Source organism: Melanotaenia boesemani, chromosome 9 (assembly GCF_017639745.1).
Source record: "Melanotaenia boesemani isolate fMelBoe1 chromosome 9, fMelBoe1.pri, whole genome shotgun sequence".
Lineage (NCBI taxonomy): Eukaryota > Metazoa > Chordata > Actinopteri > Atheriniformes > Melanotaeniidae > Melanotaenia > Melanotaenia boesemani.
The window spans coordinates 28,039,556-28,052,658 of record NC_055690.1 but is presented as its reverse complement, the minus strand read 5'-3'; the positions used below and the strand labels follow the sequence as shown (position 1 = coordinate 28,052,658).

At 38.8% G+C, this 13,103-nt stretch overlaps 1 protein-coding gene across 1 annotated transcript in view; it reads left to right on the top strand.

Moving 5' to 3' along the window:
- clmpb (CXADR like membrane protein b) overlaps positions 1-13,103 on the top strand; it is a 69,641-nt gene that overhangs the window by 40,398 nt on the left and 16,140 nt on the right. The window contains exon 2 of the mRNA XM_041995248.1: positions 8,920-9,071. Coding sequence (XP_041851182.1) covers positions 8,920-9,071 — 152 coding nt within the window. The remainder of the gene's footprint in view (positions 1-8,919; positions 9,072-13,103) is intronic.

Genomic DNA, 13,103 nt, shown 5'->3' with positions numbered 1-13,103 from the left:
ATGGAAGTAAATCTGTGTGTGCAGAGAGGCAAGAAAGCAGAGGAGAAGAGTAAGGGAAGCGTATAGAATCCCCACACACTCCCGACTATGAGCTCACAAAATGAAATGCTTACATGTCCAGGCTGGAGCTATCTTTCATTGCCTCTGAAGCTAAACTTTAATGCTGCTCCAAATATAGCTCTAGCTCTAGGCTTGTTTTCTTCCCATTGCTCTTGTTTGTCACGTGTCTGCAAACTTAACCGGATAGCCTGCTGTGGCTTTCATTGTCTTCCCACAAGTTGTTAAATGCTTCTTTGAAACACCACTGGGGCATTGAATGGCATTTAATAAAAGCCAAGGGTGTAGTACTTTTATAGTGCATGAAGCAGATAGTATTTGAAGTTTTCATCAGTTTAACAGTACTGTGAAGCATCCATCATTGCGATGACTACGATACATTCCACTTCCTGTGGCCATACACCTAGTCAGCTTTATTTTCAATCTAATGGACATAAAAAATTGCAGATTGCAGCAAAATGGACTTGGCAGCACAAAAGCTTATTAAGTATTGATTCGCTGAGGTCAGTGCCCATGTCCAGCCACTCCAACAATGTGAGAGGGGTTCATTCACATGCTTGCCAGCCACAAATTGAGATTAGGCCACATAAATAACTGGGGAAATTGAGGAACATTTTGTGAACTGAGAAGCGTGCTCACGGTTACCTGATGTGCCCGGAAAAGCTGTAGGAGGGAAAGGTTGTTTATAGGTGCACTGTGGGCTTTATAACTGTTTATATCAAAGCTAGCCCATCTGTCCAGTCTCCAGCAGAGCTGAGATGGTATAATATACAGTACCAATGCCCAAATGGAAAGCTATAAGTTGATCAGCAGCAGGAAAATTGTGCTGATTTTAATGAATACCGTTCATTATGTTTCTCACTAGGCCATCTGTCAGGTTTGCAGGGTCAAGCAGAGCACGGCGTTCCACAGAGTTGTCCACAGAAGTCTCTGTGACGAATACTTTTCACTTTTATTCCAACACTCCCATCAAAAAAAAAAGAAAAGAAAAAAAAGAAAAGTAATTTAATGTCACTTAGATCAAAGCATTGGTTCAGCCTTGGGGCAAAAGTTTGTCAAATACTGAGAAATATAGAAAATGTGCAGAAATGGAAAGAAAGTTTTGTCCGTGAAACAAATCTAATTCTGTCAAAACAAATTTACAGAAGTGGATTTGGAGTTGTTTTCTTTTGATATCTCAAATTTGCTGACTTTGAAACTAAGCATTTGCTGTCTCCTCAGTTTTAGACACAAAATAAGTTTCAGCAAAAAGTCCATTGCGGCAACAATAACAAAGTGTTTCATCTCAGGGAAACACATTTTTGTGAAAGCGTGTCTTAGAATAAAAAAAGGACAAATTCCCCTGTCCTCCTTTAAAGTGCGTTCCTAGTGGGGCACAGCAGGTTTATTCAAAGCTGTGTGCATGTGCTGCAGGGAAGATTCGCCCTTTACACACACACACACACACACACACACACAGAGCCTCAGTCACCTTGGTGATAAGTTTCTGCAAAACTTTAACTCCTTCTCTTCTTTGCTTCCTGCTTTTAAATGCTCTCATATACAGCAACGCTCATGCAGAACAAAGTGACTATCCACACACGCTGGCTTGTTTAGGCTTTGCCAGATGTTGGGAGGATCTGTTGTTGCATAGAGAGGTCACTGTCCAAGCCCCATTTAACTGAAGCGTGTTATCTGGTGCAAAACAGACCATTTGACATTTGGACTATGTTCACTCTGAACACATTAAAGGGAGGAAAAATGTCTTGAATGTTGTTTTTTGAAGCTTAACTCTATAAATGGTTTAACAGCACCCAAGCTTCAGGCGATTTTTCAGCGTGTCTGTAAGATGCATTGCTGTAATTAAAATTTTAAATGGGCATCATTCTTTCAAAATGATTAATTGGTTTTTATTTTAAAAGAAAGAAAAAACTGTTTTAGCCATTGACAGCTAATGTTGTCTTTGTCCAGAAGACTGAAGTTTGTGGAAAATCATCACACTTATATGTGTTATATGTTAGCTATGCTGTTTTGCTTATTTTTCACTTTTACAAGAACCACCCGAGGGTGAAAAGAATTAACTATAAGCCTGTCTGTGATATTGTATAGTGTTTTGGGGTTCTCTTCCACTTTGAATATAAAATATTCTCCATCTGACTGAAAATTTGTGAAAATGCTATTTCAAAACTGTACGTGGGAGGAAAAATTCAGTCCCAGCCATGGAGGATGGAGCAAATGTTGCATTTGAGACTTCAGCTTTAAAGCCAAAATGTTATCCCTGATGGGAGGCTTCTGTTCTTTGGAAAGTTTCAGGCTAAAACTAGATTTATTGAGTAGCCAGAGCAACCTGGAGGGCTACACCCATGAGTGCGGGTGATGCCACCAGATGCAGCATTGATAAGATGCGTGTAGCCATGTAAGCAGGTTTCACTGCCTCTCTCAGTCCCTTGGGAAAAGGGTAATTAGTTTTTTTTCCATCTCCTCCCTGCTTTCTTATTTTGCACAGGGAAAATGCAGAATACTTTGGGGGAATTAAAAACGCTTGTTGCGAAACTAATTTTGGATCTATTTTGGGGATATGTCAGTGGGATATTGTTGCTATCACTCAACATGACAGCACTGACAAGGGCATGAAAGGGATGCTAATGAAGGCAATAAGAGCAGCACAAGGTGAACATTTACCACAGGGCCTTACATTATTTAGACCTCTGTGGTATTTCATCTCCTCTTTCTTTTCCCATTGGTCCCCTTTCTCTTTTCCCATTTGTTCACCCCTCTAGGTTCCTGGGATTATTGTGAAAATGACTCTCCTTTTTCTCTCTCCACAAACCCAGTTGTTACTGCTCAAGCTTGATTTCTTAGAAACCCTTTATCAGAGATGGGCATACATTTTTCATCAAATTAGTAGATGCCATTTTGGTGGTTGTTCTGTATGTCAACAGAATACAATGTCACATTTTTGACCTCTCAGTTGAGTTTAGGCAATGCAACTAAACTATTCAGTTTATTAAATTTTCATGTTTAAGGCGAGAATACTTCCTTTCTAATAAGCCATCATCCAAGTAATACACCTCAAATTGACACTTTACATGCAATTTGTCTCTTATCCGCAAGACGATACAAATTATTTAAACATTTTGTAATCAAATCAAATCAAATTTTATTTATGAAGCTGTTTCATACAAAAACAGTGCAAAGTGCTAAATATAATAAAAACAGTATAGTACTATTTTAAAATTGTAACATGAAATACAAACTAGGGCTGCAACGATCAGTCAGCGTTGTCGACTATAGTTGACAATAAAAATAGACAACAAATTTAACCGTCGACTATTGTTGTTAAAAAAAATCCTACAGGGTGAGACATCAAATTTTTGCCTATTTCTGCTGAGAGTTGCACATGCGCAAAGAAAAAAAAACTACAGAGTGAGACATGTCTTATTTCTTATCTCTGCTGAGAGTTGCACATGTGCAATAAAGTCTGCCAGGGGAAAAATATGGCGGTGGACCAGGGAACCAAACGGCAGCAGAGGACGCCAAAAGTCTGGGATAACTTCACGTTTAACTTACAAAATAAATTAAATACATGTGGGATTTGTAAAGCGGACCTTGCGTACCATGGAAGTACGTCTGCAATGCTTGAACATTTAAAGAGGAGGCACATCAGACTTACATAACAACCTCATGCAAGATTTAAAAGCTGAAAGTGAAATATGAGCCATTTAATAATTATGAGATATAAAATCCGATTAGTCGACTAATCGACTATCAGAATAGTCATTAGTTGCAGCCCTAATACGAACAAAGCACAACAAAGGAAAACAGTCTGCTTCTTAGATCATAATCAAAGAACACAACTCTATTGTTTTACTATTAAAAGCAGAATTTCATATGTTATTTATAGAGTATGTGGTATGACTGTAAAACTAAACATATAGATTTTTCAAGGACTGACTTTTGCTACTATCCTTCAGAAGAATGGAAGCTAATAATCAGATTTTTATACAGCGGGTACCACTTTTGGTTATTTTTCAAACCTGAAAGGTTGATTGTGTCGGAGGAAAGCAGAAAAAAAAAAGAAAGAGACAAGCAATGGTTTTGGAGGATGGGAGAAAATAATAATACTGTTAGCCCAATATACTAACACTTGCACATGATTAGCATTGACTGTCAAAAATAAGAAAAAAGTATATTTTTTAGGGAATACTTGTAGGCTAATGTGGAGTAGCAGGGTGTTCTTATTCCTTCTTACACATTCCTTGTTAACAACTTTGAACCTCATTTTAAAATGTTACTGACAAAAGCTTCATGTCAGCACACAGTAGTGTCGGTTGCTGGGTGTGAGGCAAGGCGGATTATGGGATTTTATCCTTTCAAAGAACAATCCTTAAGTCAAAGGAAAAAAACAGTGCCTTTGATTTCCACAGGAGCAACACGTTCATGAGTTGGACCTTGAATTTACAAGGAGACTAGCATAGTGTGCCATATGCATATGCATTTTAAAGGGTCATGATAACTAGGAACTTTTAAAGACATGCCACTTAAGGTAACTAGCTGTGTGAATGAAGAACTTTTGCAGAACACTCATATTGGCTCATCTTTTAACATATCTAGAGTTTTTTAATGTTCGTTGAGCCTTGGAAAAACAGGATGTAACTTATACCTAAACATGATTAACATTAGTCGTTTACATTTTAAATATATTGTGCTATTAAATAGATGGTACTGGTCTGAAAAGAATGCAATGAATTAGATAAAACACAACACGCTGAGCTGTGAGTTATTTCACGATTGCCTCATGCCCTCCTCCTCTCAGCATGTACCCAAGTCAGCTAAAATAAAATAAAAAAAAATCTAGCTCTACTGTGTGTCAGCAGTAAGAATGGATGAGCCATTTGCATTTGCCATGTGAAATTTTGCTGGTTGCATCTATCATACTCAGGCCTGCTTCTGTATTAAAATCAATTCCTTAATAAGCCTGTAATGAACAGAAAATAAACAGTTTTGTCACAGATTGGTCAGAAATGATTTTTTGTTTGTTTCAGTGAGGCTCTAAGTGTCACTCAAATGAGACTTGACTGTGTTTGTCTCAAACCGCTTTATTTCTTAGGAGTGTGTACATAAGCACTGATGTTCTGTCAGCAGATACATCCTTATGTCGCTGTTATGTGGCCAGGCAGCAGTGGATGTGTCTCTGTGATAGAGCATGTGTTCATGTAAAGCATACATCATACACAGCAGCCGTTCCCATAAAATGTAGAAGCGTTCATATGAATTCCGAGCAGAAAAGGCAGCAAGAATGCACAATCAGGAAACTGTCAGATAGCTGCATCCAATCTTATTTTCTTTTGTGCATTTGTTAACCTGTCTCTAAACCCACCTTTGTTATGGTGTAATCCTTCCTCCACACCGGTGACTTAGCCTGCTGTAAGAGCTCAAAATAAGGCAATGCACCATTCCTCCACCCCTCCCTCAACCCATTTTATTTCTGTCCCTTTCTGATCTGCTGTGTTTGAGTACCAGAGGTCATAAGCTTTGGACATGGCAAAAGCCCCAGCCAGGTTGATGTGCTGACTGAGGGGATATGGGGCTTGACTTTGGGGCAGTGCGAAAGATCCAGGCCTGTCTTGTTTGTCTGTCTGTCCGTCTCACTGGCTACACTATAATGAGATTGCAGGGCTCTGTAAGGCGGATTTACTGGAGCACAACTCCCCCTAGGGCCTTTTCATAGAAATTGGTTCCTCCATATTTCACCCAAGCCACTCTCTCTCTCTCTCTCGCTCTCTCTCTCTCTCTCTCTCTCTCTCTCTCTCTCTCTCTCTCTCTCTCTCTCTCTCTCTCTCTCTCTTTGTCAAATGTGTCTATCTTTTTCCCTCACACACTCTTGTTCCCACTTTTGGTAATTGTGATACGCTTCTTCCCTTCTTTATGTGGGTAAAAGATTGAAACTAGCCACAAAGCATAAAGCTCAGCCAAGGGGAGCTGGGAAAAGATGACACAATAGAAGAGAAAGAAGGATGGAGGTTGTGGCATGGAATATGACACCAGTGCCATATCACAAGCACTCTCCACATTTATCTCCCCTTCAGATGGCAAAATTCATTTTGATGGCCTTTCTCAAGTCTGTGTGGAATCTCATAAAGACGCATGAGTGCATACACAAAACTGTGACCAGGAATGTTATGTAGGCTGATGCTAATTTGGTTCAGTTTTTATTGTCTATAGGTCACCTTGCTGTGGATTGAAAGCTAAGGTCACGAAAGCCGAGGAAAATATTCATGTGTGTGTGTGTGTGTGTGTGTGTGTGTGTGCAAAGCTGCCAGATGAATTCTGTTGTTTCACATATTTGATATTTACACAAATGATGGGGTCATGCCGTCCAATCGGTCCAGCTGTGCACACGGTGAATGAGGCCAATCCAAATATGAGCTCAAACTCGCATCAAAGTAAGCTTATTTTGGGAGCACTATGTCACTCATTCCCTGGCACAAAAGCTCCTTTATAAGCAGAAAAGTGGAAGCAGTAAGTTTATACCAGGCAACTCACCCCTCTGATTTGACTATAATCTCTGTCTGGTTCTAAAAAAAAAAAAAAGCTTTATTTTATTGTTTATTTATTTTTGCTGTCAGAGACGACATCTTGGGCATCAATTTTTTCCTGAGAAAATATATGTAATTTGCAGCACTCAAAGCCTCACATCAACTTAAAAGTCAGAGAAAAGTCGATTGTGTGAAAATTTCCTGTTTCTTAGGTCACTCTGACATTATCCTTTTTTCATGTAAACTATTCCATACAGAGTCTACAGTGTAAGCAGTGAGCAGTTAAGATTGAGGTGGGAAAGGAGGCAGGGGAGCTCTTATCAGACCAGCTACAGTGGTGGGTTTGGCTATGGGCTGCTAATGAGCATGGAGGAACTGATTACAGAGCCCTGCCTAAAAAGCTGAAAGGAGACAGTGGGCGCAGGTCTCCCAGCCGACCTGAACCACCGTCAACCATTAACTCACACCCTTAATTTAACCAGCTGTACATGCACACATGGCCTCAGTATCATCACTCTAAAGTATTCTTTTTACACCAAAGTCCCCTCTCCCTTTCTTGACATCCAAGCCTATATCAGCGTGGAGCCCACAAAACGAATGACCTTGCAAATGCCACATTAAAAAGTCATAAACGGGAATACCTTTAGGGTGCAGGAGCTCCTCAGTGAGAAGAAGTGGCCCTTATTTTTTCTGCTGACTAGTGGTTTGAACTTGTGGGAACAGGTGGGCAAGAGGAGCAGAAAGACTTCAGCAATTCATGCTCAGGCTTCCAAACGGACACACAGAAGCACTCAGCCAACAGCAAAGCACTTTCTCTGTCCAACTTTTGTGCCAGCTGGAAACTTTAAATTTGATTGACAGTGAGTAGCCTGGAGCTTGGATTTAAAGCTGACAACTTTCAAAGTAGTGACAGAACTTAAACAAAACTTGAAGAAATCCATTTGGATGAAGTCATATGTATGGATGAAGCTCTTTTGGTAGGAAGGGGGTTTTTTTATGTCTTTTCCTCTGTGTCCTGCATCAGCACTGAGTCATGGGTTTTATAGTGCAGCGCTTACACTTTTATTGGCCTGAAGATCACTTGTGGGGCAGGGTGTTAACTCCTTTGAGGGTGGAGCAGTGAGCAAGTGGACAGGCGCCCAGTGAGTGTTGCCCTCCTGTGGAACATTTGACAGCATATGATTGTGTCTGCTGCACACAAAGGCATTCTGTCAGTCAGTATCCCCAGGCTTAGTGGCGCCATCACGCACTAGCCCTGTCAGTCTGCGTGGTTTTTGCTTGGATATGTATCCCACATATTATGTTTATCTATCCACTGCAAACAGGAGGACATACTTAGTTCCTGAGAACCTGATAAGAAGCATGCTAATAAAAAGAAGTAACAATATTTACACAGCCTGCACATTTCAGTTCCAATGAGAATATGCCAAGCTGCGCAACCTTTATTTTAAGCGCTCAGTTCCCTTGAGCTAGGGGCTCATTCAGCAATTAAATTAAAGGCGAGTACTTAAGTTAAATGTTGTTGAGCCAAAAATATATGTCACATTTGAGTGTTTAAGCTCAGTAGAGCTCTGCAGCATTGTACTGTCTTTCTGCCAGGTGGAGAGAGTCGAATATCTCATCAATGCACTTCCCATTCTTGACTCAAACAGTCTCACACACACACACATACACCATCCAAGCTTCCAGCAAACCCTTGTGACGCCTTTGGCTAATTCCGTTCAAGCCCACGGGGCTGTCCAGCATCCTCCAATAAATTAGCCTTGCTGCTCTCCCATTAAGACATGTGACCTGTCAGGATGGTCAGCACCCAAAAATCACCCCTGGCTTGTACACACACTTATAATTAATTATTTTACTGCGACACAAAGTTTTAACTGGGGAGATTGTGGGAGTTTTTGGTATGTGTGAATGCTAACATTTGCAATAGCTGCAATAGCTGTGGATAGATGTGTGGTTAAATCCCAAAACAGTGTCCACCTTGAAATGACTGTTAAAGGGAAAGTGGCCACATGTTGGGAGTGTACCAGAACTCAAAACCAATAAAACTGATGCTGTTAATAAGATTGAGTAAACAAAAAGGTCAGCTTGTACTTTCAATTACAAACTTTATTCCCAGTAATCAGAATTCCCATTCTGTTTCTCTTCATTGTCTCGACATCTGTCAGATTGGGATTCTGGGGCATATCATTCGGTGCGGTTTCCGTTGCAATTTCCTCTATCTACGTGGTTTTGCTTCCTCTCCCCAGAGTCTGTCTCTTGTCTCATGCTGAGGTCGAGCTAGTGCCCCTGTCTAACCTGTCACTACCTGTTTGTTTATCTCCTTGTCTCTTCTCTTCCTCAGTTCTACTCAGCCTGCTGTCAGTGGGTGCCCAGACGGAGATGAAGAAGGTAGTTGGGGACAATGCCACCTTACCATGCCACCACCAGTTCCCACCTTCCAGCTCTCTTGACATTGAGTGGCTACTGCAGAAACCAAATTCCAAACAGAAAGTGGTAAGATTGTTTATTTCTACGAGCTTATATTTGACAACCATATTAATTGAATATTTTTGTTGTTGTTGTTGTTTTCACCTTTATAACAGTTTGAACTTCTGTTTTAAATCAATGTTGTATTTTCTATCCACCCTTCTTTTTTTGCTCTCTTCTTTGTGTCCTTCCTTCTTTTCTTTGGGTCATGGTGATTGATTTCCTGCAAGAACTATAATAGCTGCACATTAACTCAATGGCCAAGTGACTGTAACACTTCAGGTTTCAGTGTCGTTTACAAAAGATCAATCCTGCAACAGAATGTTCTTTATGTTCATTGATATTTGCTACATTGGACCCTTTTACTTTTTTGTTTTTTAAAAACACATAATGTATAAACACTAGAACAACCAGTCTTATTATACTATTATTGGGACGGCAGTAACTGCTAGAAATAGCTAACAGAAGCTACTGTTAGCTAGCAGATGGGGCAACATTACAGCAGCATTTCTAATTAAAACTGTCTTAGAAAAGACTAGAGCTTTGCTACATATTTAACTGCTAAATAGTTTACTGAGGCCCAGCTGCTTCAGTAGAATACACCATGTGTTTACATAAAAACATAGCATAAGCAGTGTAGCATCAGGTTCAGTGCTCTGTGGCTACATCTGGAACCACCAGAAAAACACTGGGCAGTATGTCAGTTTTAGTATGGCTGAAATACATGATCACAGTGTCTAGAGCCGTTATAAGATGCACATTGACCTGATTCTTATTTATTTATTATTTTCCAATATGCTCATCTAACTCACCCAGGTGGACGCACTTTATATAATTATGCCTTCTATTCTTTGTTTTTTTTATAAGTCACCAACAGTTCAATAGTTAGTTTAAGACTTGTCAAATTGTTAGCAATAAACTTCAAACAGCAAACAAGTTTAGATTTTACTGTATTTGTGTATATATGAAGGTGTCATATTGATTAAAATCTATAGTAAAGAATACTATAGCACATACTACAGAAATACCAGATAATATCAATAATGTTGGTGATAGTTGTAGTGGCCACATAACAATCAAAGCCAAATACTAAATAAAAAGAATGTTTTAACTCATAACTAGTGAGCAATTTTATTGCAAGTGAGCAGAAGTCATTATTATATCTGGAGCTAAGTGGTCACAAAAGTACATGAGGAAGCTTGAGAAATTCTTTCATAACTTTGTTTAGTTAACATTTTCTTCTTTCAGAATTTTGCTCACTCAGGTTGACTAAACCAGCATCTTTGTTTTTGTATTAAATTCAGACATATGCAAATTTGAACATTAAGTGCTGCGTAAAAGAATAGCTGAATATTTATAAGTAAATATAGGGAAGATAAAATAGTTTTTTTTTAAAGAAAGAAAACCTGTCAGGCCCAAATAATACTCCAACTCATATTTTCAAACTTCAAACCTGGCCTTAAAGTCTTTGAGGGGCATAACTTTTAATTTTGGAATTTTATTAACTTTAAATCCCTTCTTTACCTGAACTAAACATAAATATTTTTACAGTGGATAAAATCTCACACATTTCTGTGGCAAAGCAGTAAATTCCCCCTTTCTGTTTGCACCATTATGTTCGCTGGCAGAAAAAAAGAGGAAAACTGTGAAAAAAGATAGACTAGTATAAAGTGGAGTTGAAACAAAGGGACAAAGGGGAAAAAGTGTCTTTTGCTTTAATGATTTCAAGGGGGGCTGCCACATTGCAATGAATATTTAAAGGCAAGATAACATTGAAGGCACCATTAATTAAAATCAAACATCTGAAATTTTGATTAGGAAAGAGACTTTGCCTGTAGCTGAATGAATAAATCATTCTTTAGTTCTGCTGGAAGGCCATGTTCGGAAAGAGCAAGGATCTTGTCAACATTTAGCCTCCTTAAGACAGAGTACAGGCAACATGTGCTAAGGACACAGAGGGGGTATGGACCAGACTTTCAAAGGGCAGATGAATTTTACCTAAATTTATTTGCAATTTACCCAAGATTTAAAAAAAAATATATAGTCCCTCTTGGTTTTTAAAGTGCTGATCTTCAAACACATATTTTCAAGTATTTTGTGTTACCAGAGTATTAGCTGTATAGAGACTTAGCTCTACTATCCTTAAAGATGATGTTCTGCTTTTGTAACAAATTAAAAAAGCAGCAGTGTTACATTTGTTGGGCTTTCTGTTTGCTGCTGAGTTTCTCTGTAGAATTACTACCTTTCCAGGGCATAATTTTTAACATATTTTATAGGCATTTATTGCCAAAAGGAATAATTGTCAGTCACTGAGCTAAAGATAATTTATCAAGAGAGGAGAAAAATAACAGTTTTGTTCCATCTTTATTTTCCATTTTCCACTAAGCCATTAACATAAACATTAAACTCTTTTTTTTTTTTTTTTTTTTACATAGTTTTGCCTTTTACACAAGTGTTATGTATAAGTGGGTAAACACAGTGTGTTTAAAAGCACAGATTTGTGCAATTTGATTGTTGCAAAGCATGTTACAATATAGTGCAGACAGCAGGTGTAACCAGTCCCACCAACAATCAGAACCAAAGTCTTACAGTTGAGACAACTTCCTCAAAAAGCCTCTTGGTATTCTATCATTTGATATTTTTTTTAACAATTTTTCTTTTTTGTTTGCAAATTTGCGCATTTTTATTGCTAGTTTTCCTGTGTTTGACCTTTTTTCTCCTCTTGATACGCTGATGGTATGCACATATGGTTTGTCTTTGAGCATTAAATACAGTGCACTGAGTATCAACTGCTTAGTAATTTATATAGACTTTTGAATGTAGTTCTATCTGTTGGTATCAAAGGTGGGTTTTTTGTTGTGTGTGTGTGTGCTTTGAGAGTCCCTCTTATCTTGTATACAAAGAGAGGTCACATCAAACAAAACGCAGATTGACTCCAGCCTTGGCTAGCCTACTAGTTGTGCCATTTGGCTGTTTAGTTATGGACATTTACATTTTATAGCCCCTCTGGCTCATCAAAAAAATAAATAAACTAAAGTATATGTTTACAGTATTCATGGTGTCAACTATAATCTTTAGTCTTCCCAATAACCTTAACAATCCTTCTTGTGTATTAACAAAACATCAATATGTGATGTGGGAACATAGAATTTTGATTCTTTATTTATTTTATTTTTTCATGCATACATAAATGTCTGAATGTCTACATGGACTATTTAAAGTTTTTACTGAATATGCAAACACCATATTTTAATTGCAAATTCAGCCAGCAGCCTTTGGTCATTTTGCTAAATTCTCCTGAAATTCGTTGCTCTCATTGACACTTCCAGTAAATCCCTATCAGGGGCATAAGTGTGTGTACCGAATACATCTAGACATATCTGGAGGCATAAATACACAGTCATGCGGTGTAGTCGACATCCATATACACTGAGTGAGTAATAAATGTCCAGAGTTCATAAAAGCAGCAGAACTGTGCCTGTAGGCAGATACTTTAAAAATATGCCTACTCTGTTTACTTGCCAGGGCCATGTCACTTTCTGCCTGTAGCTTTGGCACAGTTATGTAGGTCTGTTCGCATTCATGGTGTTCACTTAGAAGCTAGTTTTTGTGTATGTGAAGGTCTGGGTATATGCAAGTGGCCATCACCTGTGATCCCAGCAGGTGCCCTTGTTTCTTAGGTGCTGATGTGCTGTGGCACCGGCATTTAGCAGTCCCCATCTGCAGGCTCTCACTTGCCCTGAGTAATAGGCCAGTGTGACAGCTGGGTTTGTTTGTGTTTGTGTACAAGGAAGGAGCGAGTGAGAAAGAGAGAGACACAGATGTACTAGGATAACACAAAACTAAGCAAAAACATAAACAAGCCGAAAATTAAAGACTTGCAGATGTTACAAAGCTGCAACAGAATTTAAAGCAATTTTGTTTTTACTTAGAAATCCAGTCTCCGTTTGTTGTCATCAGGTGCATACTGTGTCTCATTATTATTGGCTTGTACTGGTAAATCAAAAGGGCAGTCTGATCATTTCTTTGCTGATTTTACTCACTTTTTAATGCATTTAC